Source organism: Temnothorax longispinosus, chromosome 10 (genome assembly GCF_030848805.1).
Source record: "Temnothorax longispinosus isolate EJ_2023e chromosome 10, Tlon_JGU_v1, whole genome shotgun sequence".
NCBI lineage: Eukaryota > Metazoa > Arthropoda > Insecta > Hymenoptera > Formicidae > Temnothorax > Temnothorax longispinosus.
Window position 1 is genome coordinate 15,073,833 of NC_092367.1, and position 26,218 is coordinate 15,100,050.

The 26,218-nt window shown below is 40.5% G+C and overlaps 1 protein-coding gene across 1 annotated transcript in view; it reads left to right on the plus strand.

The window, feature by feature from the left end:
* The first annotated feature begins 911 nt into the window (after positions 1-911).
* Mid1 (calcium-permeable channel component Mid1) overlaps positions 912-26,218 on the plus strand; it is an 85,810-nt gene continuing 60,503 nt past the window's right edge. Inside the window, exon 1 of the mRNA XM_071791913.1 lies at positions 912-2,996. Coding sequence (XP_071648014.1) covers positions 912-2,996 — 2,085 coding nt within the window. The remainder of the gene's footprint in view (positions 2,997-26,218) is intronic.

Consider the following 26,218-nt stretch of genomic DNA (forward strand, 5'->3'; position numbering starts at 1 on the left):
TCGGTCGGCCGTGGTACGCTGGTCCAGGGGAACTTCTAAGGGCCCCGCCAACCCGGACCGCTCAGGCAGGCACCTGGGCGACTGGTCCGGGATACGCACGAGCGGGGCTGACATCATCGAACAGCGGGGACACCCCGGCGAGTGGTCGCTCGCCGACAGAGCGACGGGGTGGACGACGACGCGGGTTATCGTGGCGCGAGTTTGCCCGTCATCGCGACGACGAGGGACGCGAACGAGAAGAGAAACGGAAACGAGGGAAGAGCGTTCCGGTCGAGAGCGAAGATACGTCGAGGTTCGATCACCCGTCCAGGAAGGCGTTGACGTGTATCGCTGCACAGTGGAGAGGGAGAGTGAGGAAAATCTGGCGCGAGTTATCGAGTGGCGGAAGAATATCTCCGATATATCTTCGAGGAAACATTCGGAAGCGGAATCGCCTGAACGGTCACGTTGCGCAGCGTTGCTGGCGTCGTGTCACAGCAGACGTACCGGAAATAACGGTAGCAGCTGTAGCAGCAGCAGCAGCCGCAGCAGCAGCGTCACGGGTCGCTCCGCGTACGGCGTTCCGGGAGCACGAAGAGTCGAGTGTCGGGGAACAGAGCGCGTGCCGAGAGGCGGGCCTCAGATTTGGTGGCAGCGATGCGGGGCCTCCTGCAGCAGCCCGGCTGCGACACGGATCATCTACGCAACGAGTCCATCACGAGTCATCTTTTTTGTCATCAACCGGCGTGCGCGATACCGAGGAAAAGGAGGCAGCGGCAGCGAGAAGATCGGTCGGTTTTGCTGGAGGAAGGCGAAGCACGTCGCGTCGTACGGCTACGAACGTGCGCGCCGAGGAACGTCGACGAGGAGGAGCGCGACGACGACGGCAGGACGTCGGGGACGTTAGCGTCCCCGATTATCCCGTCGCGCCCATGCGGCTCGACCCGTTCGAACTCACGGGACCACCTACGTCGAAAAAATGGAGAAAGGGGAAGAGAAGGGAACAGAAGGAGGAGAAGGAGCAGCAGCTTTGGTTATCGTCGTCGTCGTCGTTGTCATCGATCTCGTTCGTGGAGTGCGTACGGTCTGACCGCGCCGCGTGTCGTTCGTACGCGTCGTCCAGGCCGTTCCCCAAGTCGATTCGCGATCGCGTCGTCGACGACGGTAGCGTATCCGCCGCGCAACACCATCACGAAGCCCGACACTGCGAGGCCGGGCACGGACCTGACGAAAAAGCCGGAACTGCCACTGCCTTTCGCATCTCTCGCGATTCCGCTTCGCGCGGCGAGGTGCGCGCGCGCACACGTGATCGCCAAGAGGACGATCACGAGGACGAGGATGATAATGATAGCGACGCGTTGCGCGCACGGACACGCATTCTTCGCGCTGATCGTTCGTCGCCGCGACGACGACGGGCCCCGCGATTCGCTCGAAGAGCAAGAAGAAGGTCACGAAGAAGACGAGGGAGCGGAGCGATCTCCGAGGACGGGCCCGATGTGGCTACCTCGGCCGTTTCTTTCGTCGACGTGCATGCTTACACTGCCTATAACGATGACAGAGACGACGACGACGATAAAGAAAACGACGGTGACGACGACGATGACAACGAAGGACAAACGCATTGCGAGCGTAAGAGAACCCACGGTGGGTCCGAGGAGACCCGTGACGAATACGAGGAAGATGAAAACGATGACAACGCGCGTGTTAGTGTTTCGAATAATCCGCGTCGTCCGCGTGACGAATACGAACATGAAAACGCGAACGAGAACGCGCCTCGCGAGGACTACATCCGCACCGAGATGGATGCGAGTAATCGTGGTGTATTCAAGAGTGATCAGTGGGCATCGCAATCCTCTTCGTTTGACGGGAAGAAGGATCGCGAACGCGTCGATGACTATGGTTGCGGGTACCCGACAATGGACGAGGTGTTCGACGGGCAAGGACAAAGAAAGGGAGAAAGATGTAGCGAGAGGAGACGTACCGATAACACTGCCTGGTTCCAAAAGCCAATCACTAGGAGAAAAGGAAGAAGCGAAGGAGAAAAAGCAAGAGAAACGGGGGACAAGCCGCGTATACGCAGAAGCTATTACAGGCTGCTGCTGTTCGTGTTGTATCTTCTGGCGTGGCCCCTCCTGTGCTCGAGCAGTCCCTCAGGTCACCTCGCCTCGACTTTCGCGCAGAACCCGACCTTCGCGCACGCCAAGAATCCCCCGCACCGAGGTAATGCCACGCCGCCAGACCCATCGTTGTTCTCGTCGTCGACAGTCATCGAGCACCAATACCAGCATTCGCAACAATACGTTCAGGGTAGCGATACCGATCACAATACCGATAGCGAGCGTCATCGTCATCACCAGCAACAGCAGCAGCAGCAACAGAAGAAGGAGGAACAACAGGAACAGTCGGATCAAGAGAATTCCGAGCAGCGGCACCCCTACAACGAATACACTTGGGAGGTGAACATGATAAATCCCTGGCTGTCGGCTTGCGATCTGGCGGGACCAGCGCCGACCGATCTTCAGGGTAGCTGTGGAGCACGGGAAATACCCGAGTACTGCCCGAATCCATGTGAAAACGCTTCCGGGATAATGAAGACCTACAATATGGAGATAAATAGGGGGGTCGAGGACGGAGGCGATAGCGGCAGTCGACATGGTGATAAATATAGCACCGCTGAAAAGAAGGAGGAGAAGGAACAGTGCCTTTTATATCTCGAGGAATCGCACAAGAAGATCATCTGTCAAAAGAATAAGAAAACGAGGAATACCGATCTGCTGCGTCGGCTGCGTCTACGGCACTGCTGCGAGCACGCGGTGTTCAACGCCCTGGCGCCGGGCGGTCCGCTCGGCGTGCTAGAGAATGTGCTAGAAGGCAACGATGAGTGCAATAATGTCTTGGACAAGCTGTTGCAAGTTGATGCCCTGGCCGCGAGGCTGCATTGCGAATTCGAGGAGGTACTGCAGCGCTACGATTGCGCCCAGCCGTACTCCGTCATCCACAACTGCACCCATTGCAAGGTAAGAGGGCAATTTCCACATATTCACGATGAGAGAGAGAGAGAGAGAGAGAGAGAGAGAGAGAGAGAACCGTTTAGATGCGCGAATTTCATGTGAATCGCTTTGTCAATTTGAAGGACATTGTCACCTACATATAAATGACAGAACAATACGCGGGATGATACTGAATTTAAACGTCCGACATTTTTGGGGTACAAAGTATTTTATGTTTTTTAATATTTTATAAATATTAACTTCGTAAATTTATAAATAAATGATGTGGGATGATAGTGAATTTGAACGTTCGACATTTTTAAGATCTTTGCACAAGTACACATATATAGAGCATTTTATGTATTTTAGTATTTCATAAATATTAACTTCGTAAATTCGTAAATGTGTATTGAATTTATTATTCGTACACATTTACGCTTCGTCGCGCGTGATGTATCTGAAAAAAATTATTTTAGCTCTCTTAAAAAGGTCATAAATCGTAAGTAATTTGCAATATTTTTCACGGTTGAAAATTTCAAAGTTCAAGCCTGCTCTATTTTGAAAAAAGCTGGTAGAAAAAATAAACTGTATTTAAAATATATTTTGGACAGAAATCGAGACATTAATTACTTTTACCCGTTATTAGCAATTTAATAAACTTAGCCATCTTTATCTCTCTGTTATACGTATAATTGTAAAATATTCGATACCCTACTACAATCTGAATGACACACTGAATTTCTGCAGCTAATCGTTATTATAGATGTATAAATCTCTCTATCGGATGTTTTAAACATGTGTGCATAGAATTGTTTTGAAAGTAATGCTCATATCGTGCTAGTTACATTTGAGCTTTGCCAACATTCATGATATTTCAAAATCGGGCTTGTACCGTTTTTGTGACATATCGCTCATATGCAGTTATTTATGAACAATTAAGCGATTAGGATGCGCGTTAATCCGTTTTGATTAGAATGCAAAGGAGTTTCGCGCGATCGCAAGCGTTCGTGAGCGTGAACGAAATTGTTGGAAATTCTCGCGGGCTGTTCCCGGAAGTTTGTATCACGCTCGTGTCTAATATGGGGCGCAGTAAATTTACTCGCGGCATTTCACCATGAGATCTCCTCGGGGCACCGTGAGAAAGAGAGAGACAGTAGACGGCTTTGCGGTGCCTTATGCCGTTCGCCGTTGAGTTGAACGCGTAAATTATGCGAAGCATTACGTATCATAATTTGATATGAGGCATTCGTTGAGATTAGAAGAACCGTGGAGAGATTCCTCAGACTATGTTTCCACGAAATTTCGCCGCGAGCGTCTCATCTAAACGCGTAGATCTTCCACGTGTACGTCTTTAGACGCATAAATCTCGAAATGCGCGAAGTCGAGCAGCCACGCTGTTAACTTGGACACTTACAACCGTGACTAACTGCTTGGTCGACTATATTTGGACTATTTGGAGGGCGCCCGTATTCTCGAGCGCGCGGATTCAAGAGAATCCGAAAGAGAAGATCTATGATTTTCTCTACCCTTAGATTTGTATATATAAACATAGCTAACACGGCTATAAATATCACTCCATGCTCAATTGCAGAGGGACGAATTATTCGGTCTGTCGATAGACGTCCCGGTGTCTACGACAGACAGGACTAATTTCCAGATGAATGGTAAATCGTGGGCGGTTTGCCTTGGAAAGCGAACACTCTGTCGTTGTCGTCGTCGCCACTGTCGTCGTCGTCGTCGTCGTCGTCGTCGTCGTCGTCGTCGTCGTCGTCGTCGTCGTCGTCGTCGTCGTCGTCGTCGTCGTCGTCGTCGTCGTCGTCGTCGTCGTCGTCGTCGTCGTCGTCGTCGTCGTCGTCGTCGTCGTCGTCGTCGTCGTCGTCGTCGTCGTCGTCGTCGTCGTCGTCGTCGTCGTCGTCGTCGTCGTCGTCGTCGTCGTCGTCGTCGTCGTCGTCGTCGTCGTCGTCGTCGTCGTCGTCGTCGTCGTCGTCGTCGTCGTCGTCGTCGTCGTCGTCGTCGTCGTCGTCGTCGTCGTCGTCGTCGTCGTCGTCGGTCGTCGGTCGTCGTCGTCGTCGTCGTCGTCGTCGGCGTCGTCGTCGTCGTCGTCGTCGTCGTCGTCGTCGTCGTCGTCGTCGTCGTCGTCGTCGTCGTGTCGTCGTCGTCGTCGTCGTCGTCGTCGGTCGTCGTCGTCGTCGTCGTCGTCGTCGTCGTCGTCGTCGTCGTCGTCGTCGTCGTCGTCGTCGTCGTCGTCGTCGTCGTCGTCGTCGTCGTCGTCGTCGTCGTCGTCGTCGTCGTCGGTCGTCGTGGTCGTCGTCGTCGTCGTCGTCGTCGTCGTCGTCGTCGTCGTCGTCGTCGTCGTCGTCGTCGTCGATTCCGTCGTCGAATGAGTTAACGAACAGGTGTTTCTCCCTCGTCCGGCCGATAACGCCGACGCATAAATTGCTCGCTTAGTGATTCGCGGCCCGATTCATTCAACGAGCGTCGAAACTATTTCCAACCGACAGTACCGTCCGTCTTTCTCCGCTTGCCGCGTTGTTCGCATCATTATCATCGTCCATACAAGAGCATACACGAGAGTGGCAGAGTTCGCGCGCGCGGGTAATTCACAATGAGCGGCAATAATACGAGAGCGCATTATGCGCTCGCGACGTGGTTTACACGATAATTATACTGCCCCGCCAGTGCACCCTGCGAGTCATGATCAGCAACATCCCTCCCAGTCGTTTTAGTCTGGTTGTAGGCTCGAATCTGTATTTTTTTTACCGTGCGCGATCGTCATCAGAAACGGCCTAATTACGCGTTTATCGATTCGCATTCAGTCCTTCGATTGCGTTGATTGACTTAATTCGCCCTACCGTCAGCGATACAATAAGGCTGCAATCGAGGTAATTAGATAAACACGCGTCCGACACGCTCATAAAAGAGGTGGTAACAGCCACCGCCGATAATTATACATTGGAAAAATTAATTGCGTTGTGTTACCCCCGTTGATTTTAGCGGTTATTCAAGTATTATGCAATTTATTCGCTCCAATTTATCTCGTTACCTTATCGCGATATCATTTGTTACTATACGAAAAATATATCTAAAGCGTTCGGCTGTGGTAAATACGATCCTCGCTCGTTTAATTCAGTTCGTTTGTTACGTGAGATCGAGACGCGGATTGATTTTCGTCGGTTTTCGAGACGAGACCGCATCGCTATTGGCAAACTGCATAGCGACGTGTGTAGAATGCGCCCGCAGAACGTGAACGAGCTGCCTCACAATCAGCACAAATGAGCGTTTCCAGCGGAAAAGTGGTGCTCTTTAAAAGCGAATTTAATTTATCGTCGGGAGCTCCTCCTTACTCCCTTTCCCTTGTCCCCGTTTTCCATCCACCGAGAGAGAGCGGAATGATCTTATTTCCTACGGGAGCGACGCTCCGAGCAAATTTGTCCAAATTTACCTACTGACGTTTCGGCAAAACATAGCCCGACTAACGAGGAAAATCTCATCTCAAATGATTGTTTTATTCTTGACGTGTATAGAACATCTGTTACGACTGTGCGGAAATTATATTTCACCGTGCAAGCGTTGCCGTAAAATTGGTAGAAAATGGATACAATTACTCCATATGAAAACGCAGAGTTCGCTCTTCCGCAGATAACGCTATGCATTATACTCTCGCTCACATATATTAAATACATCATCTATTATTATCCATATTCTATATATAAAATGTCTAACCACTGTGTGTCAACAATATTTTAACACACATCATATTCTTTTGCAATTAAAATAAAAAATTCTAAGTCAAGAAATGCGATAAAATTTCGCAATCATTAATTGCAAATCTTAACGATCATGTTCAGAAAGTTATCGCAACAGTTTCTGAGTTCTAAATAATTAAGGATAATATCACGTAGTTAAACTCTTAAATCCATAATTATATTTAGGTACATGATTAGATACATGAGTATCGATCTATCATCATCAGCAATAGATTTTATAGACGATATAAATTTTTATCGCTTAGCTGATTTTTTATTTTCTTACGTTTAAATACTGTGGGTATTCAGTTGATATCGATAGCTAAGTTTAAATCTTATGTAAAATACATTATTTAATCTTTTGTTAATTACTTTACTTAGAAAAGATTATGACGTTTTTCATAAAATTTAAAGTATATCTATTTTTATTTTTATCGGAAAAAAATTTGCGGAAATTAATTTATTATATTATTACTGTTTTTCCCTCCCCAATATTTTCTATTTCAAAAGAAATAAATTTGTGCGAGTTTAATACATTATAAAAAGGTAAGATAAATTTTTCGTAGCGATTTAATTTTCTTGAATCATTAAAACCTCGTTTTTTTATTTAGACTTTATTAATTATTTCCAGAATATATATTATTAATATATTCTACAATTATTGGACATTCTGTATATCATGCACATTACATATATTTTCAAAAGAGAAATTACGCACTTTTTTTTTAATAAATAAATAAATTCTTACTGATCTCTTACTTTTTCATGTTTAAGTACTGGATATTGATATCTATCGATTAGATGATAGCTAACAATAAGTTTAAATCGAGGTTTAAATATTACATAAAATAAATTATATAATATTTTCTTAATTACTTTACTTAGAAAATATTGTAACATTTTCTTAAAAATGAAAATTTATTTGTTTCTATAAAAAAAATTGTGAAAATTAATTTATTACTATTACTGTTTTTCTCTCTCCAATTTTCTATTCCAAAAGAAATAAAATTTGTATGAATTTAATACATAAGAGAATAAGATAAATCTTTCACAACGATTTAATTTTCTTGATTTAGTAAAATCACGTTTTTTTATTTAGAATTTTCTCTAATCCAGAATACATTATTAAAGTATCGTACAATTATTGGACTCTGTCTGTATATCACATTACATATATTTTCTAAACAAATTCAGCTCTTTCTTTTGAAATAAATAAATTTTTATTTTTAAAATAAATAAACATGCCAGCTAATTATATATTTCTGGCGTTTCTTCTCTAATCAAACTTTAATAGTGAACTCTGAATTATACACAATAAATATAATCGTACATATAAAAATTTGCCTTTTCTTTTCTAAAGTACTTTTTTTTAATGCACACCGTTTATTATTAATGCTACATACTCTTCCAATTAATCTCGATGAGACTATCGTCGCACATTGTGTGCTTCGCTTCGCGAATTCATCGTCTTCGACATCTATTAATTAATGCGCTCGATCGCGAGCGAGATTTTGAAAGTATTGGAAATACTTACCTGAAATCCAATAAGAGCTCTTTCCAAGTCGGCGTTCGAAGCGACGCTGACGAGTCCACCAAACCGAAGCACAAGACGATTCGGAGATAACATTACTCCGATGATGGTCCGTTGAAATCTAAGGCACAAAATATGCAGCGTAACGTTATTTCCGCGTTGTGCACTACGGAAATATTACTAGCGGGGCGGCCGCGGCGCGGGGCGCGGATGACGAGGCGGTTGCCGCTCGGCGCTCGGTTTTGCGTTGGTGTGCCGCCGTACGCCGCGTCACGCAACCCCCGCGCGCCGCCCTGTCCATTCTCCATATTCCATTCCCCTCCCGACGCTCGAAGCGGCACGTAGCAGAGCGACTCGCTCCCCGTGCAGTGTTCTTAGCCGCGAAATGTGCCGCGATTAGTGCCGCGAGTCTCAGAAAGATATGAATCGTTCTCCACTAACCGTCTCGCGTCGCGTTGCTCGCCCATCACGAAGCTCCCGCCCGATTCCCGCCATTTGGACGACTCGCTGCAGAGACTTTCGTGGCTCTGGTCGAATCGTCGTCGCGCGGCGAGTGTCTCGCGCGGTTCATCCGCGGGAATCGTGGCGAGGGGAGAAGCGGAAGGAACCAACTCAACGTCTCGTGACAGTCGTGACTGAATACTTACCGGCCGACGACCGTTTCTCGCGGAATGATCTGCGCGTCCCCCTCGCGCCGCGTACGTCTAGAAGGTAACTGTGTGAGTCGTTGGCGCGCGCGCGTCTACGTGACGTAGTCGTAATAAAATCGCGGATCGTGCGAAGTTTTTTCAAACGGTTCGTTCGCGCCTCGAACTGGCTGCCGACTCGACTCGCGTAGTGCCTTCGCGCGGCGTCGCCGTCGCGTCGGTGTGAAGTTGTCGACGTTCGAATCTCTCTCGGACTCTCGGCTCGGCACTCGGCCCTTGGCGGAACGCGAAGCGTGATCACGAAGCGGATCGATTCCCGAGCCCAGCGGCATCGCGACGCGTTCAATTAGTAAGCGTGTTTGTAATTAATGTGTTTGTCGAAAGCGTGACATAAATTTCGCGTTTGTATCCCCGTTAGAACGCCCCGATCGTCCGAGAATCTTCTGCTCCGTCAATTCGCCACAGGCGTCGAGTAGATTGCGTTTTATTCATGCGCGTCTGCGACGCCTGTCCTTCCTCAAAGTGTACGTCGCGCGCGATTAACGGGATTATTCGTCGGGAGTGTCGTGCGAGAATCGTATTGCCTGATAATCGTGGTAATTTCGCACGGGATAATTAACTCGCGTTTCCGCGAGTGAGTGTGCAAATGCGACCTAATCTAACCTGAGAGGAGGAGGAGGACCTAGGAGGCATCGGGCGACGGCGGAGCAACCACAGGGTGAGTAAAATTTATTATGTATGCATATATTATATCATGTTATTTGATTTATATTTGTGGTATTGAACGTTTATTCCTGCGTATTTAACGCGGTGATCTTCCACCGATGATTTATTTAGATAACTTAAATAAAAGAGGGAATATAAGAACGTTTATAAAAAATTTTGTTTAGGCAGGAGATCTCTCTCCAAAATTATATAATTTTGTTAATCCTCTTTTTTGGATATTATATAATAGTTTTGTTTAACACTTTTTTGGAAATTATTTCGTGATTTTAATTATTTAATAATTTTACTAAATATTCCTCAAAGGCAAATAATTCGATGCGTGTGATAGTTTTCCTTGTAAATATTGATTATCTTAAACGTAATATAATTTGGATTTATTTGTATTTTACAGGTTCAACGCAGTTTGTAATGCAGTTTAAAACTCCGCTGCTGCGCATCGTTTGGTAAGCTCAAGTTGTCCTAAGAAATAATATAATAATCAACACATTTAACTCTTATGTCTTTTAAAACAATTAAACTAATATTAACGTTATAATAATGCAAAAAAAATATATAAAGATATACATGTAAAATAAAATAGAATATTATATAATAAATAAAGGTGATATTATATGTAATATAGTAAAACAATATTATATAAATAAGCAAATATTGTATAAATAATGTATAACAAAAATAATCGAAAATTAATTATTACAAAAGCGATACAAGTACAGATTTAATATTCAATTATTAATTATTAGGAGAAAGAGAGAGAGAGAGAGAAAGAGAGAGAGAGAGAGAGAGAAAATTGATAACACATACAAATGGTTACTCATAATTTATTTACGGATTAAATCGTCGTGCGTTTATCATTTCAGAGAGGAGAGCAATTGAAGAAATAATTAAATACAAACACAGTTGTTCTCGATTATTTTTGTTATTTATGATTCAAAGTTCACTAAAAAAGTTTGAAATTAATCGAAAAGAGAGGAGTGATGAAAATTATGTCACACATGTTTATTTTATTTTAAGAGATAAGATATTAAAAATAATAGAAAGAAAAATATTCTTCTGTTATATAATACATGTACAATGTACATGTTGTATAATATATGCTCAAATTGTATTATTCCATGTCATCTTGATTTTGTTAGCGATATTTCTTCCTTTTTCCATAGGGCACGAATAATAATAAGGCTTTTATTCGTCGGAATTAATATCGTTAACGTGCTCGTTCATTTTAGTCGCGTCGCGTTCAGTTTTACGCACGTGGAAAAATGACAAAATTGTTTACAGACGACTGTACTTTCGTATATTACTTATACTCGGCAAAACGCTCGCTCGGTGACATTAATAAAGCTCATCTCTCATCCGCTCTGGTACTCCGTAGTCCTGGTACTCCCCCCTATCGCTCCCCTCCCCCCTTTCATCCTCATTCTCGTTTTGCAGGAGCCATTGACGGTATTTGGAGAGATCCGTAGTAGTATCCTTTCCCTCGAGCAAAAATCCTATTATGACCTGATTCCATCCGCGCCGCCATCTTAAAAAGATGAGAAAATTATGATATAAACCAGTATTGGCGTCGCGGAGAGGATATTACGTGTAGGTTACGTGCCGAGTGGCGGTCATATTTATCACTTATTGAATCGACGGGGTGACCAGCAGAAGCCCAATATAATCCTCCCGTGCTGTATACGTGTGTAGACCACACGTGTGGCGTCGGTTCGCAAAACGGTCGGCGACCCCGACAACGTACCGGTATTTTAATGAATGTATATCTTAATATCGATTAACGGAGAGATATTTCAGCCACCGTGAACCTTTAAACAAATTATGCTCCATTTATTTAGTTAATTTAACAGACTAGAGATTCGACACGAATTTATTATGCAAACAGTCGACGAATTACTACTCGCTGCACAAAATATTCCGCGATCGAGAATATTTCTACGTGAAAATGCAATTTTTATTAAGGAAGCTTCCGCGCGGATAAATAAGCACAGTGCTCTCGCTCGACGTACAGACGAAGTCCATTCGAGATAAGTTTATGCGCGTATTAAGTAGGCGAAGTTTCTTCCGAGGACGTACTCTAAATGCATATAACCGTTCAATTTTTACCTCCGCGCTGCGCCGTGAAGTTTCGACGAACTGATTTAAGTACTTTTATTGTTCAGCGCGCGACGGAGTTACATTGCAAGGTGGGTAGATATCGCGGGCGCTTACAATCGTCGGAGTGGTCGATTTTATCGGCGAAATTCAATTGTGAGGTCTAATCGCGGGGATTGTACCCCTTATAGCCATTCAACTTATGCCAATATTTTTAAGTCTCTTATCGCCCGACAACATCAGACTAAAGTTGCGTTTTATTTCTCAGAAATCCCCGACGAGAATCTTACCTTAGAAAAACGTTCAAATACTTTGATAAATAAATTCTATATTATCGATATTAATCTAGCGACATGCTAGTGCACTCTCGAAAAATTTCCGGATGTACAGCGTTGTAAAACAAGACAGTTCCGCGATTCACAGATAATTTTGCAGTTAGCTTAAAGAGCGGCTAAATTAATCCACGAAGCCGCACGCGCGAGTGGCAAAGATTTCTGCTCGTGGATGACAAAGGTCAAGCAGCGAGTCCGCTTAGCCCCGTGTAGGTATGCACCTATGTGCCTTATTAAAATAACCCGTCGCATCCGAGTGGTCGAGTTGATATATGGATCGCGGGCATTCTTAGACAGCTCCTCTGCGGAGTAGGTGAGTCGGTGAGTGGGTGACTAAATCCGCGCGCAAGTGAAACCTTAAAGTAAAAACATACGCGAGGATGGGACGATCTCGCAATCAAATTCCAGATGGGATAATAATGGCCGTGAATCGATTTTAGGGTATTCTCGCCAATTTATTTCTAAGTTTATTCTATCGTCTCTCTTCCCGCGTTTCCACCGACGGATTAGCTATTAAATCCCGTCCTTACAAGAGCCTCGAGTCTCATAATAATTCGCGCGCGTTTGAAAATTCTAAATTAACAACGTGCCAAGTGTACTAGATCAGTCATTAGATTAATATTAGTATATATTATAATAAAATATTCATAACTATCATGCGCACAATTTTACCGCAATTAATTAATCTAAAATATAAACTTATTTTTCAATTATGATCGCACGATTTGTTTCGTATCTTTCTCTTTTTCTCTCCTCTCCATCTTTTTCTCTTCTAGTTTTAAACAGCAATATTTTTTTCTCGCGCTCGGTGATGAATTCGTTGACGAACACGATTTTCGCAGGATGCGAGGCGATCAATCGCGAGCTTCCCGACACGTGAGTGTTGGCGCAACGTTTACGGGCCGTGCGCATGACATCGTCGATATCGGATACGTCGAAATGCGTAAATTGGCTATGAGCGCTTTAGCAAAGTTATACTTGCGCATTATAGAATTGCTCTTCCATTTCCGGAACAATGCACACAACGCCGGTTCTGATGAAAAAGATCACGTGCGCGAGCATTCTCGAATCGTTTTTCTGCAGTCTTTTGTGGCTATTTTTACACGATCTGTTTTAAATTCGATTTAATAATCAATTAACTAATTCAACGATGGCTTGATATGCGTCACGGCAATTCGTGCGTTATCGAATTGGAAATGTATTATCGAACATTCTTTTTTCTCCGTTATCGATCGCAGCGAGATAAAACTCTCTCTCTTGTTATATAAATGGCGAATGATAAGAATTTCTACGTGTAATTGATTAGAAACGGATAATATATATAGAAAGGTGAACAGTGAAAATTAATAGCGGGCTTTTAGGAGAGATTAAACGTTACGTACAATTGAATAATGTTGCACGTACCTATCATATAATTAAGCATGCAGCTTAGAATAGCATAGAAATTAACATTTATTTATGTTAGATGCGTAATTTTATTATTAATTCTATCATATTTCTCCAGTATTGTTTTTCTAAATGTCTAAATTATATCAAAATTGCTACACGGAAAAAAAAGGATTTGCTACTATACGGACAACTAACATTTTTTGCTGCGAGAGCTAATTAATTTTGCATCAATAATACCAAAAGCTTTTGCTGCAATAGCAAAGTTCAGCAAAACTTTTGGCTATTGCAACAAAAGGTTTTGCTATTATTGCAAAATTAATTAGCTCTTGCAGCAAAAAATGTTAGTTGTCCCATATTTAACAAATAGATTTGCTGTTGCAGCAAAACCTTTTTTTTCTGTGTAATAATCGCTAAAGTATTAAATACGTCTTTCTTAAATTATATTTTTAAGCAGCCTGTTTATAAAATTTATTAATACTTTTACGATAATAATTTATTATTATACAAATTCGCGTAATATATTGTTACTTAATTGAGCTATTTACGGCCAAATATTTATTGCTGTCGAATTCAACATGATCGAAGAGAGAGAATTGCAATTTACCGTGGAATGCGTGTTTAACTTCTTAAACGAGGAACGTGCAGCTCACGATGGTTTCCATTTCAAAGGCTCGTACTTGGAGTTTTACTCCCTACGAACTACTGCATTACAATCTCGGGATTATAGCTCGCTGTTCATATAATTTTCTCGAAACGCATTCCCTAGCGGCTTATCGTTCCCGCGAGCGTTTCATCGCGCGCCATTATAATTATTACGCAAATCCTGATTTCCGACATCTTTCGTCGAAAATTTCGTCTCTTTTATTCTTTCTTTTTCCCTCTCTCGGATAAAAAGCATTCCTGCGATTTCCGCGATGGCGTATACGCTTGTTGATTGTTGGGATTACAAGTTTGCCCAGCGATCCGTTTGTTACTCCCTTCAAAAAGTAGACAATAGTTGCCGGCTTGTTTAATGAAGCTCGTTGCCGCCCGCACGCCTTCGGCTGTTTCGGGAAGAGGAGCGAGAAAACGTCGGGGAAAAACGCGATGTTAACGGAACTTTCGATCAAAAGAGACCGGAAAGTCTCATGAACATCGAAGAGTGCCATATTTTTCTCAATTTCGTTCCGAAAGCTCGTTTCGATCTTGCGGAGTATTTATCACTCATCGCGGATTAGTTTTGTAGTGAAAAGCAATCGACGAAGTATTATCGGAAATATACCACAAGCACGAAATTTATTATGGTGCTTTAATAAAAAAACAATTAGGTACATGGAAAGAAAACTCCAAGATGATACACAATAATAGCTATCGCCTTAGATAACATTTTAATTTTGAATCATTATTTTTTTATTGCTTTACAAAACTTTTCTAGTTTTACATTAATTTTAATTTTATCTTATTTTATTTATTTTTATTTTATACTCGTTATTTTTACACTGATACAACTAATTGTAAGGTACATTTGTTGTAAGTCGAAAGAGAGAGGCCCATGTTTTATTCACACGCATCGTGTACACGTGTGTGTGTTTTGTCTGCATCATGCGGCGTCAGGATCGTGTGTCGCCTTTGCCGTGCAGTCCGACGTCCGACGTTTCTCACGCCGACCTGTACTGTGAGATCGCCGACGAGGCAGAGTAGAGAAGACGGCGGAAGGAAAAGGTCGTGTGTGTAACGGCGTGCAAAAAACTTGCATTAAACTATATTCCGTCTCTAATTTAATCTCCACACATTAATTACATATATTTTAACATATATATCTTTAAATTTCTTTGCTATAATTTTTACAATATACAGGACGTTTTAGATATGCCATGTTATTTTGCCGGTCAAATAATATAGTCACAAAAGAGTACTAAGAAATCGTTTTAATATAGACAATTATAGTTTTTACGAGGAAAGAACGGGTAGGCAATTAATGATTGATTAATCTCTAAAGATTTAAATAAAAAACAGATATACTGCATTACATTTTCATTACGATTTCGCACGTTCATATTTTTATAACTACTTTACGTTAATTATAATAATTAAGAAAATGCGATATATTTTTACATAAATTAAAAGGATTCTATAGCTTCATTTTTTCCCATATTATAAGTTTTTAAAATATTACGAAATAATTATTATCGTAACATATTTGTTATAAGAACATAGCTATAATTGTAAGTAATTATACCGTACAGATATAATTGCTTACAATTAGTTATACACATAAGAACATGACTAAATAATTATTACTGTAAAATATAATTGATATGATTATAATGCTTATAAACTTAATAAGTTGATCGACATATACAAGTTTGGTCGCGATGCCCTTCATTGAGATCATCTTGCTGCAAATAATTGCATCTATCTTCCGATCTGTCGATCTGCAGACCAATGCGATGTCTGATACCCGTCTTGTAACTGTCATGCAAATAGTAGAACAGACGCGTTGTAATCGTCCTATCGGTAATCGATTGTTGCACCTGCCTACAGTTTGATAAGCTTCAACCAAATAACACGCAAAATGTTCTCTTAACGGCCTCGTGACTATGAGCATACAAATATTTAATAATTTCTGATTGAATTGTAAAATAGTGGTCTAAGACAGGCATAAACTACATCATTTCCATGAAAGAATTATACAGATTATACAGATTAAAAATAGTGAAACTGATATAAAAACGGTAAAGATATCGCGGCTTAATAAAATTGATAGGGATAAAAATTATAAATATGAAATAAAATTATATATTATTAATTATGTAATTAATACCCAAAAGCAATAATATAAAAACATAAAAATTACATAGACATTTATTAAAATCGTTGTAGACCGTTAAAAAAATAAGATAAGAATATCTGTGTTAACATATGTAATTAATCGAGACTGCAGAACATTTTTCGTTACTTTACAGATTCGTTACTTAGAATTTATCGACACGTTTTCTTAGTACTCTCCCGCTCGTTCCTTACTCATCACATATTTCCTACATACATATTCGCTAAGTAGCTTGAGACTAAGCATTTGCTTTTTGACGTTCGTCACATTCGTGTCGGATACAGCAGCATAAGCAGACTGTGTACTTGAGTATAAACTAGTACTTCCATAATCGTAATAAACAAAGAACAGTAAGTAAATTAAAGTCACTGGATTGATAAAAAAATTAATATTAGAAAATTATTTAAAAGGATAAGGATAAAGAATTTTACTTTATATACCCCAAGGGGCCTCCTTTGGACCAACGGTTTAACGTCTCTTCCGAAAGACGGAGCCCAGTTTTCTCCGCATTTTAGAAAATTATTTATGCACTTGTAAAAATGTGTTCTAAAAAATATTGAGATTTAACAAAATTTCTTTTACTTTGGTGAATAACATTTTATAGCTCGCAAGTTGTCGTGAAATATCATTTGTTTAATCAGCGATATTTAAATAAAATAGTGGAAGTGATTTTATATTGGAACTAGCGTGTCGTGCTAAATTAATATTTTATGACAAACTGAAATTTTTTTCTATCTAGTATTTTTTGCATTAACGTTTGGCTTTATAGATTCTATATTTCTACAAAATAAATAAATTTTATGCTAATTAAGGAGATTTTATGTCTGTGCGCATAATTCATATACAAGATATTAAGAATTCCGATCTTAATTTGGATTTCCAAAAATACTTATGCATAAAATAGCTTACAATTCCATAAATAACATATTTTTTGCAGATGGGCCCATTTTTGATGGGATTCGTTTTGGGTTTGATAGTGGGTGTAATTTTAACAAATATACACACATATACACACATATACACACCACCTTATACCGAGGAACCCGAGGAAACCGATTAAAATGGATTTTCTCGTCTCTATTTTAATCGGTTAATATGGATTAATAATTGACGGTCATTATGTTACTTACTCATTGTATTGAAAATCTTTCTGCAATTTATTATGTAACAGATCGTTAATTATAAAGAAACTATGAAATAATCAAATCGTTTTGAATTACTTCACTGTATCTATATTTAACATCATAATCCCGTTTTCTTATCATTTCTTTCACAATTTAATTTTATCAAATAAAATTTCAATAATTTTATTTGCAGCAAAAACCATTAAATTCTACCGTTTTCTAAGCAGGCTTATTTAAAAATAAATTAATATGCATCTACTATTCTTATAGACCGCATATCTACTAAGGTAACATATTATAATAATAATTGCTGATTTAAAGGAACATAATTATAATTAATACGTATTAATAACATAATTGTAATGTATAATAATAATGTAGGCCATTGATAACTATCTTGTGATTTCGTTTCTGAATAGATGCATAATTACCATTATCTCATCAGTAATTGATAATTTTTTAACATTTATTTCATATTTAACTAATATAAATTGTATGTGATTAATACAGTTAATACTATATTAATCATAATATAATCAATTTAACTCTAATAATAAATAACTATTATTTTTTTTCTATTTTACAATCTTATTATAACTTTGCAGTGCGATAAAATCGAATAACAAGAAGTATATAAAGAAAAGTAGTGGAAACTAAGACATCCGAAATGCAATTAACATATGAAGTCGTTATAAAAATACGCGATACTATAACAAATATGAATACAAAACAAAGACGGCGACGCATATCTATGAAGCGTTCTTCAAGGCGACTTCTCTACGTGATTCGGAAGTTCTCGATCTTGTAACGTTTCGGATAATCGTGGTGGATATTAGATCGTGCAATAGGTTCAATTTGTTCAATCGAACCTATTATTTAATTTGTCTCGCTCTTTGGCTACAGCGATATTCTATTTATCGACCTTCCACATGATGTGATCACGGCCTTGGCCGGGACCGCCCAATTGATTTCATCAAACTCGCGCGTCGGGCGTCGTAATTTTTATGAAGGCATCAATTAAGTCAACCTGGTCATGATGAGGGAACCCGCATATAATTCAGATATTAGCTTTGTGCCACTTAAGTGGAGAGAAACGATCGACGGAGATACTCGGCGCGCGTAAGACGAGGTTCATCCTCTTCGGGTTCTACTAAAATAATTCCTGATTAAAACATTTGTTTAGCATTAATAACGTGATGATTTATTAGGAATACTGCACTACACTTACTGCTACACGCGAGCCGCCTCCAACACTGAAAAAAAAATTCTTGGTAATCTTGTGAGATACACTTAGTAACAGTTCTTTTTAAAATATTTGATTATTATTACCGAATATGATATTAATAACAAAACATTTTGTAATAATTATAAACATTTTGAAAGAGCCAATTTTGCGTTTAGTTGAGCCAACTAAATTATATAGTACTTATTATCAAATAGCTTAGTGATAAATAACAAACAGTTTGATAATTAGTACTAAATTGTCTTAAAAAGCCTTATCTGATTGGTTTGTTGACAGTTACTCAATTATTTAGTAAGCAATTTGGTTATTTAGTAAATATTACTATAAATTTAGTAAGTATTGCTAATTCAGATTATTCTTTACGAAAGCTGTCAGTTTATTGTTCCGATCGTGCTGCATTTGTCTCATGAGCCTGAACCAGTCATACATGTTCGTCGATCCAAGCATTCGTGCCTGTACATACTCGTTTATCACTCGCGAAAGTGCATCGTAAAACTCTACAGTTTTCGCGAAAGTACATTGTAAAGTTCTAAAAAATGAGTGAATTAGAAAATTCTCTCTTAATTTGACTTAAACATCTCATTGATGTGTTATAGGTTAACCTTAAAAATAGGTTAACCTAACCTAACCTTTTAATACCTCAATGAGATGTTTAAGTCCCCAAATTAAGAGAAGATTTTCTAATTCACTAATTTCTTAGAACTTTACAATGTACTTTCGCGAAAACTGTAGTTTTACGATGCAATTTTGCGAGTGATGAACGAGTATGTAGGTACGAATGCTCGGATATATAATATACAAAATTTAATAACTATTAACAAAAAATTTGTTTACATTTAGCAACTCATTTTGTTATAATTATCAGAGTAGTTTGATAATATTTTCTAAACTGTTTGATAATTATTAATAAACTATCAGTTTATAGTTACCAAACTGTTTGGTTACATTTATCATTACTTGGTAATAATTACCAATCTTTGCCAATAATTACCAAATATATCAGGTTTTATTACAATTATTTGTTAACATTAACCAAATTATTTCGTCACATTCACCTATACGTTTAGTTGAAGCTATTTCACCAGGTAGCTTGGTCACATTAACCAAGCCTGGATTATTATAACCAAGCATTTTTTTCAGTGAAGTCACGCTATAATGTCAACATTAGCACGGGGCGAGCTAAATTCCGGTTAACCGCGAGCGACGAATCAAGATTCAGATAGGTATAAAATGAGGATGATGATTGCGTCAACGACGACATAGTCGAGCGAGAAACGTGGATTTACAAGCGATTTCGTTCCCTAAAAAGCGCACCCGGTCCTAATTTCGAGGAATCTCGTAATGGATCAGAGTGCGAAATAATTGAATCCAGAAACCGGTCGCGCGAAACGCTAATGCGTCACGTTAAATTAACGCATTAGCTTACTCACAGTTAACTCCTGCCAGGTACAAGCTTCTGAAAAATTATTCGCGGCACATTACGGCAGATATTTATTTAAAGACACACGCGCTTTCAGGAATCTTTTAGTAAACTACCTATCTATCTGTGTATTAAGATAATAGAGAAATTTTAAATTTAATTCAAGAAATTATTATAAACTCGCTCTTTACTATAAAAAGTGACTCTAAATACCGCTCTATCCGTCAATTATATTTCACAATTATTTTCAATTTCGGTTGTGCGACTTGAAGAAATCACGGGGCTACACGTGTCAGGCGGGCATTTCCAACGCGTCGGACATCGTTATCAGTCGCAGTTATCCGATTTTATCGGCGAGAGTTTTCCACGTTCCCACGGTGCATCTTACGTGCAGTCAAATGGAGGTTTACGATCCGAGATTTTACTTTAACGCCGCGTACGCGCGAGACTACGGTGCCGGGATTTCGCTACGGGATATCGCGTTATCACTTACGGCGCCGTCGTTACTACCGATCTTCCTTAGTCGATATGATTGAACACGTGCCACCGGATCGGATTTCTCGCGCCGAAAGGATATCAGGGGAGGATGTTACGGCCGCCCGCTAGTAATATGATTTTTATATAGGATTTGCGGCTTGCCACGCCTGATCTTCGATGTCTTAGCGAAGATAGTCATAATATAATATGTATTATATAATCATTGACCCTGAAGCTGATATTCATTTTTAAATATTACTACATTATTATATTTCAGAAATATTTTTGTCATTAATATTGTAATAGCAGATCCATACAATTTTTATAAAACAAAGCCTTTTTAAAATAAAATAAAATGTTTAACTTGTATGAAATATAAGATTAAAATAATTTTTTTTAAAATAAATATTTAGAAGATATCTGCATTTTTTAATTTTGTATAGCTATTCTGGGATGAATAAAATTTCTTTTGAAATCAGTTTCAAATAAAACAAGAAAAAAAAATACGAGTTTTATATGGCTTCGTACGAACGATGAATTTAATCACAACTGCGATGTTTCGCGGCAATTTCGCGGAGTCTCTGGGTCGCGAGATCGCTCTCTGCAGCGCGAATCGCCATTTTAGCAGAATAAATCGGCAAGCGAAAGTTTTGCGCGCCGGCAGAACTTCTTTCGCGCGGAAATTGCCGCCGCGCCATTTGCGTATACGGAAATCGATTCGCGGCAGGATAAACTGCGGGTAAAGCGTCCCTCTCTTTGCTTTTTCTCTGGATTCCGCCGGTCATCCCGTCGTGAAAAAATATTTCTAATTCCGCGGGCAGTTCTGTTGTCTTGCCGAGAAACTTCCTTAATTCTGTAGCTGTGCGACAAACTTCGGTGACTTTGGATGCAAATCTCGTCGTTGATTGAATAATCGAGGACGAGGCGCGTTGACACAGGTATCGTCAATTGATATTAATAATGTAACGTCGTAATTCAGAGCAAATTTCGAATATGACGTGATGTAACTGATACACTTTTGAACATACAAAAATGGCATTGATATATGAGAGCGTAAAAAAATGTGTGAAGTACACACGATTCGCATTATTGTAACGCGGCAAACAGTACCATTTATTTCGAACAGCTGGCGATCGTAGATATTATTGGATATTGACGTTTAACAATTTTACGTGGTATAAAAACTTCACTTTATATTTTTAGAGTAGCGCACAATTTTATGGTCTGAACGACGCTGCAACCGAAACAGATTTAAACGATCTTTGATAGACTGTTACATTTAGCGACATTTAATCATCAGACATTTTTTGGACGAATAAAAACAATAATCCAAATAAAAACAACAACTTATAAACAAAAACAATCAATTTTATTGCTCTTATTAAAATAATAGCTATGTGTTGTTGTATTCTGAATTTGCAGCGATACGTTTTTAGCTGACAAATTTGACGGCCGCGACCGTCGTTTTTCCGGGCGTCGTTTCCATTATCGCGGCGCAAACGGCACTTGATCTGTACTGGATTTTTCATTGCACGTTTATTTGTTCGCACCACAGTCATTCGCAGTGCATTTGCGTGAATGCGCATCAAAGAGAGAGAGAAGAAAAGCGTGACAGCTGCTTGTCGAAAAAACGAGGCAGTCGATCGCAAAATCGCGATGCGCTAATTATTATCATCATTATTATCACGGCGTAATATAATTATCGCGCCGCGGGTCCCTCGCACTGCAGCGGTTGATGGCGGTCCGGTGCACGTGCACCAGATATGACGACCGTCGCCGTCGCGCAGTTGCAGCTTCGGCCCCTGTCGCATGCAGACGGTCGCCACATCTCTCTATCTTTCGCGTATGCGTGTACACGCGCACGCCGTGTGAGCGGCGGGTCGCTTAATGGTTTATTGTTCGACGTATAACCGCAAAAGTTCCTCCTCCATCTCTCGTCCACTCTTTCTCCGCGAACGTTTACCGTGTTTTCCTCGCGCGACTTCAACACAGATCGCCCGTTTGTTAGCGATTGATTACGATGCGCAAGACCCCGACGATCACGCGATAACGACATGGCTCCGTTATTCGTAGAGCTCGTTCAATAGCATATTTTCAAATATTTTATTAACCCCCGGAAAGTCTAATTTTTTCTTGTTCTAAGTAATTCAATATGGAATCGTCGGAATGTATATCATGTATATACGTTCTCCAAAAAAAAGACATCTGAAACGTAAATTGTTACTAAGAATTCTTTAATTTAAATCGTGGATTTGATTTTTTTCAGGCACATTTTCTATATATTATAGTCATAGGTTTTAATTTCATCCATTCTTTAATCTTTAAATTTTAGAATATATTCTTCATGACCCAAAAGAGAATAAGTGGATTGCTGTAAGATTACTTGCTCGAAGGGAAAGGGGGCCTGCGGATTTATAAATTTATACAAGCTCAAATACAAGGATCTTTGGATCTACGCGGTTTTCCGCGTGTCTACGGATTTGCGGATTCCCAGAACGCGTTTTTCACGCTTCCTCGCACTCTACGATCCTGGATTTCGCGTGTCCCTCTTTTCCGTGGCGGAAACTGCCAGCGTTTTCAGCGGCGATGACGAGGGTACTCACGGTGAAAAATGCGGGAAATGCGCGTTACGTCTCTAGCGACCGGGGCATTATTCATTCGAACGTGTCACAGGAATTGATATTGTCATCATTTTGCATACCGTCGAATTACCATCGAAATGATGCGTGTGGAGTTACAGCCTGTCGTGTGCAGACGCCGACCACTTCTCTTTCGTATATGTATATGTATATGTGCACCCCGGTCGCGATGATAGTTGTCAGGCGTTTGTGTATGCACGCGCAAATGTATTGACGCCATCCCGGATAATCTTGTACAACAATTCAATGTCAGAGGTGTTTCAATCGCGATATTGTTATCCGAGCCGCGGCACACGTCCCTTTACGGATAATAAATTATCGGCGACTAATAATTCGATTCAAATTTCAAGTAACAATCTCGGTAACAATGCAATAATCGTGAAAACATGTTGGCCAAATATCAATAAGCGCTTGATTACAGTTTATCTTTAACAGAATATTACTTTCTTTAATAGAAATCCCGTCATAAGACGGACAGTGTATTTGTCTTACGAAGTAGGCTATGGCTATACCATTATCGAGAATGTAACATTATCCGGCGTATATCGTTCATGATGAATCACATCTGGAAAAGTATCCATCTTTGCTCTGATAACAGTGTGCCTCGAATAAAAAGATCGACGATCAAGAGTCATGCACGCACGAATTGCGCCGTAAATTCTCTCTTCGCCGCAAATCCGGCTGAATTTCTTCTCCCGAAAGGAATTACACGTGTCGCGACACGTATAAGTGAATCCGCGAAAAAGTCACACGAGCGTTATCGTCTTCGTCTCGTCGTCGTAGTAGTAGTCGAAACGTCCGCCGCCGTTAGCTCCAGGAGTTAGTATCAACAAATGTGTCATTTTTACACATTTTAAGTGCGTTATTCATTGTAGACACTTTTTACACACTTTATCGTGTGTAAATTAAATTCACTTCAGGTGTGTTTTTAATTTACACACGATAAAACGTGTAGTAAGAAGTCTACAATGAATAATGCACTTAAAATGTGTAAACGTAACACACTTGTGTTTGTAGTGTGCAGTCTTCAAAAATAAAGATATTATTTACTAAAATAAAGTTACATTAACGTCACATTAATCCAAAAGTGTGCCACGCTTTATTATAAAAGTGTATGCCACGAAACAACTTATATACAAGTTGTGCAATGTGCAGTTCCGTCATCATTCTTATTTCATCGTTCGTCATTATTTTAAATTTGAGAAACGGATCTTATCGGATGCCATCTATCGGATGATCTGATACCAGACGGCAACCAACCTCCTTAACACGCTTAAACTGTGTTGCTTTTTTCCGTGTTATTTTCGCTCGTGTGTTATTATCAACGTGTGTTGCATCGTAGAATATGTGTAAAATAGTATTTCTCGTATTGATTCAACACACTTTATGTGTGTTCGAATTAACGTGTTGCTGATATAAAGTGTGTACACCTTCTAACATGTTGAAACTACACGCTTACGTGCGTTGCAGAACGAATAAGTGTGTAGCATCAACACAGCAATCGCTCAGTACACGTGATAAAATGCATTATGTTTTATTTCCACACACGTTAAACGCACGTCGAACACACTTATTTTTTGTACGCAATTGCATGTGGTTGCATTGCCGATGTATGTATGTGCAGTTGCGGCCTGTCGCTCGCAGACGGCAAGTCACTCCTCATAGTCCTCATCCTCACGCTCGGCCGCTTGTTCACGTGTGCACGTATGCACGTGCACGCGAGTGTGCGCGCGCCCGTGTGTCGGCGGGCATCCATTCCTCATCCGGAGTCTGGCCTCCCGTCGTACTGGCGAGAGGTGTAGGGGGACGAACACTTTGGATATTTGGCAACGAGCCGCGGTCGCGGATATGACCTGTGTGTTTCGTTATTACCTCGATAAAGCCGATATTCTCCTAGGACCAACTCGTGCCCAGCATCTCGTAACACGTGTCGCGTTCGCCATGCAGGATCGTAAATTCAAATCCTATACCCGAGGAGCGCGAAAACTGCATCACATTCGAAGAAGACCCTCGAGAAGATCGTAACTCACGGACATACGCACCTTCGAAATAAATTAAGTGCAGAAAGTAGAGATAAATTTATGCGTCGAAATATCACCGGATGATATCAATCACCTCGGCATTTTTGCCTGACCGCGCACAATCCTCGTTGAAAAATGCAAATTCTCTAAACAAGTAATTATATAGATTAATACGTCGGTCTCTGTCTCGGAAAGATTAACGTTCGACGTGAAAACGTTCTCTCCATTATTTATTAAGGCGCTTAATCTCCCCGGCGGTTATCGCTTATTAATGTCCCTAAAGACTGTTTCGTGACTGTATAAAGTTCATTCACAAAACGTTCGACGCGGCTTATCCTCGTGGCAGTCTCGTTGCACACCGTCGATGAGCTTTCCCCCGTCTTCCCTCTCTCTCTCTCTCTATCGCTGCTCTAAATTTCCCCGAGGGATATCATGCAATCAATTATTCATCTTCAACGCTGTGTCGTTTCGGAACCGAAAGTATAATAGTCTCTTATAAAGTGTTCCTTATGTAAAATCATCCCTTCCTCATCGTATCCGCATTTCTGCCCCTTCTACGTATGTGATGTTTAGAAGGAAGAATTTCGCGCGTGGATCTTTCGATCGTACACCAGGGTGATAAAAACGGTCGACTACGCAGTATCGACTGTGCGATAGAGGGGTATCGTCGTTTAATATCTTCCTTTTTATGTCGTCGTTAGATTTACACGCGGGCCGAGCAGTCATGGCGTGAACCGTTTATCGACGCGGATGTGTTTCGGCAAAGGTGTGCGATTCTCGCCTTTACAAAGCAGCCGCAAATAGAAATACTGTGAGAGAAAAGCCGGTGATTTAATATAGTTGAAATTCGCGTAATCTCAAATTTATATGTAGATTCTTCGATTCTACTTGGATTTTTGTATTTATAGAGTTATCAACTGAAGGACGTTATTGTACTTTAATTATTTCGTATACTCATATTGATTTTTACATATCCTCATTTCTTTCTTTTAATGGAGTGTAGTTAGAGAAATACTACCTTGAATTCCTCATTAAAACAACGGATCTAGGTCCCGAG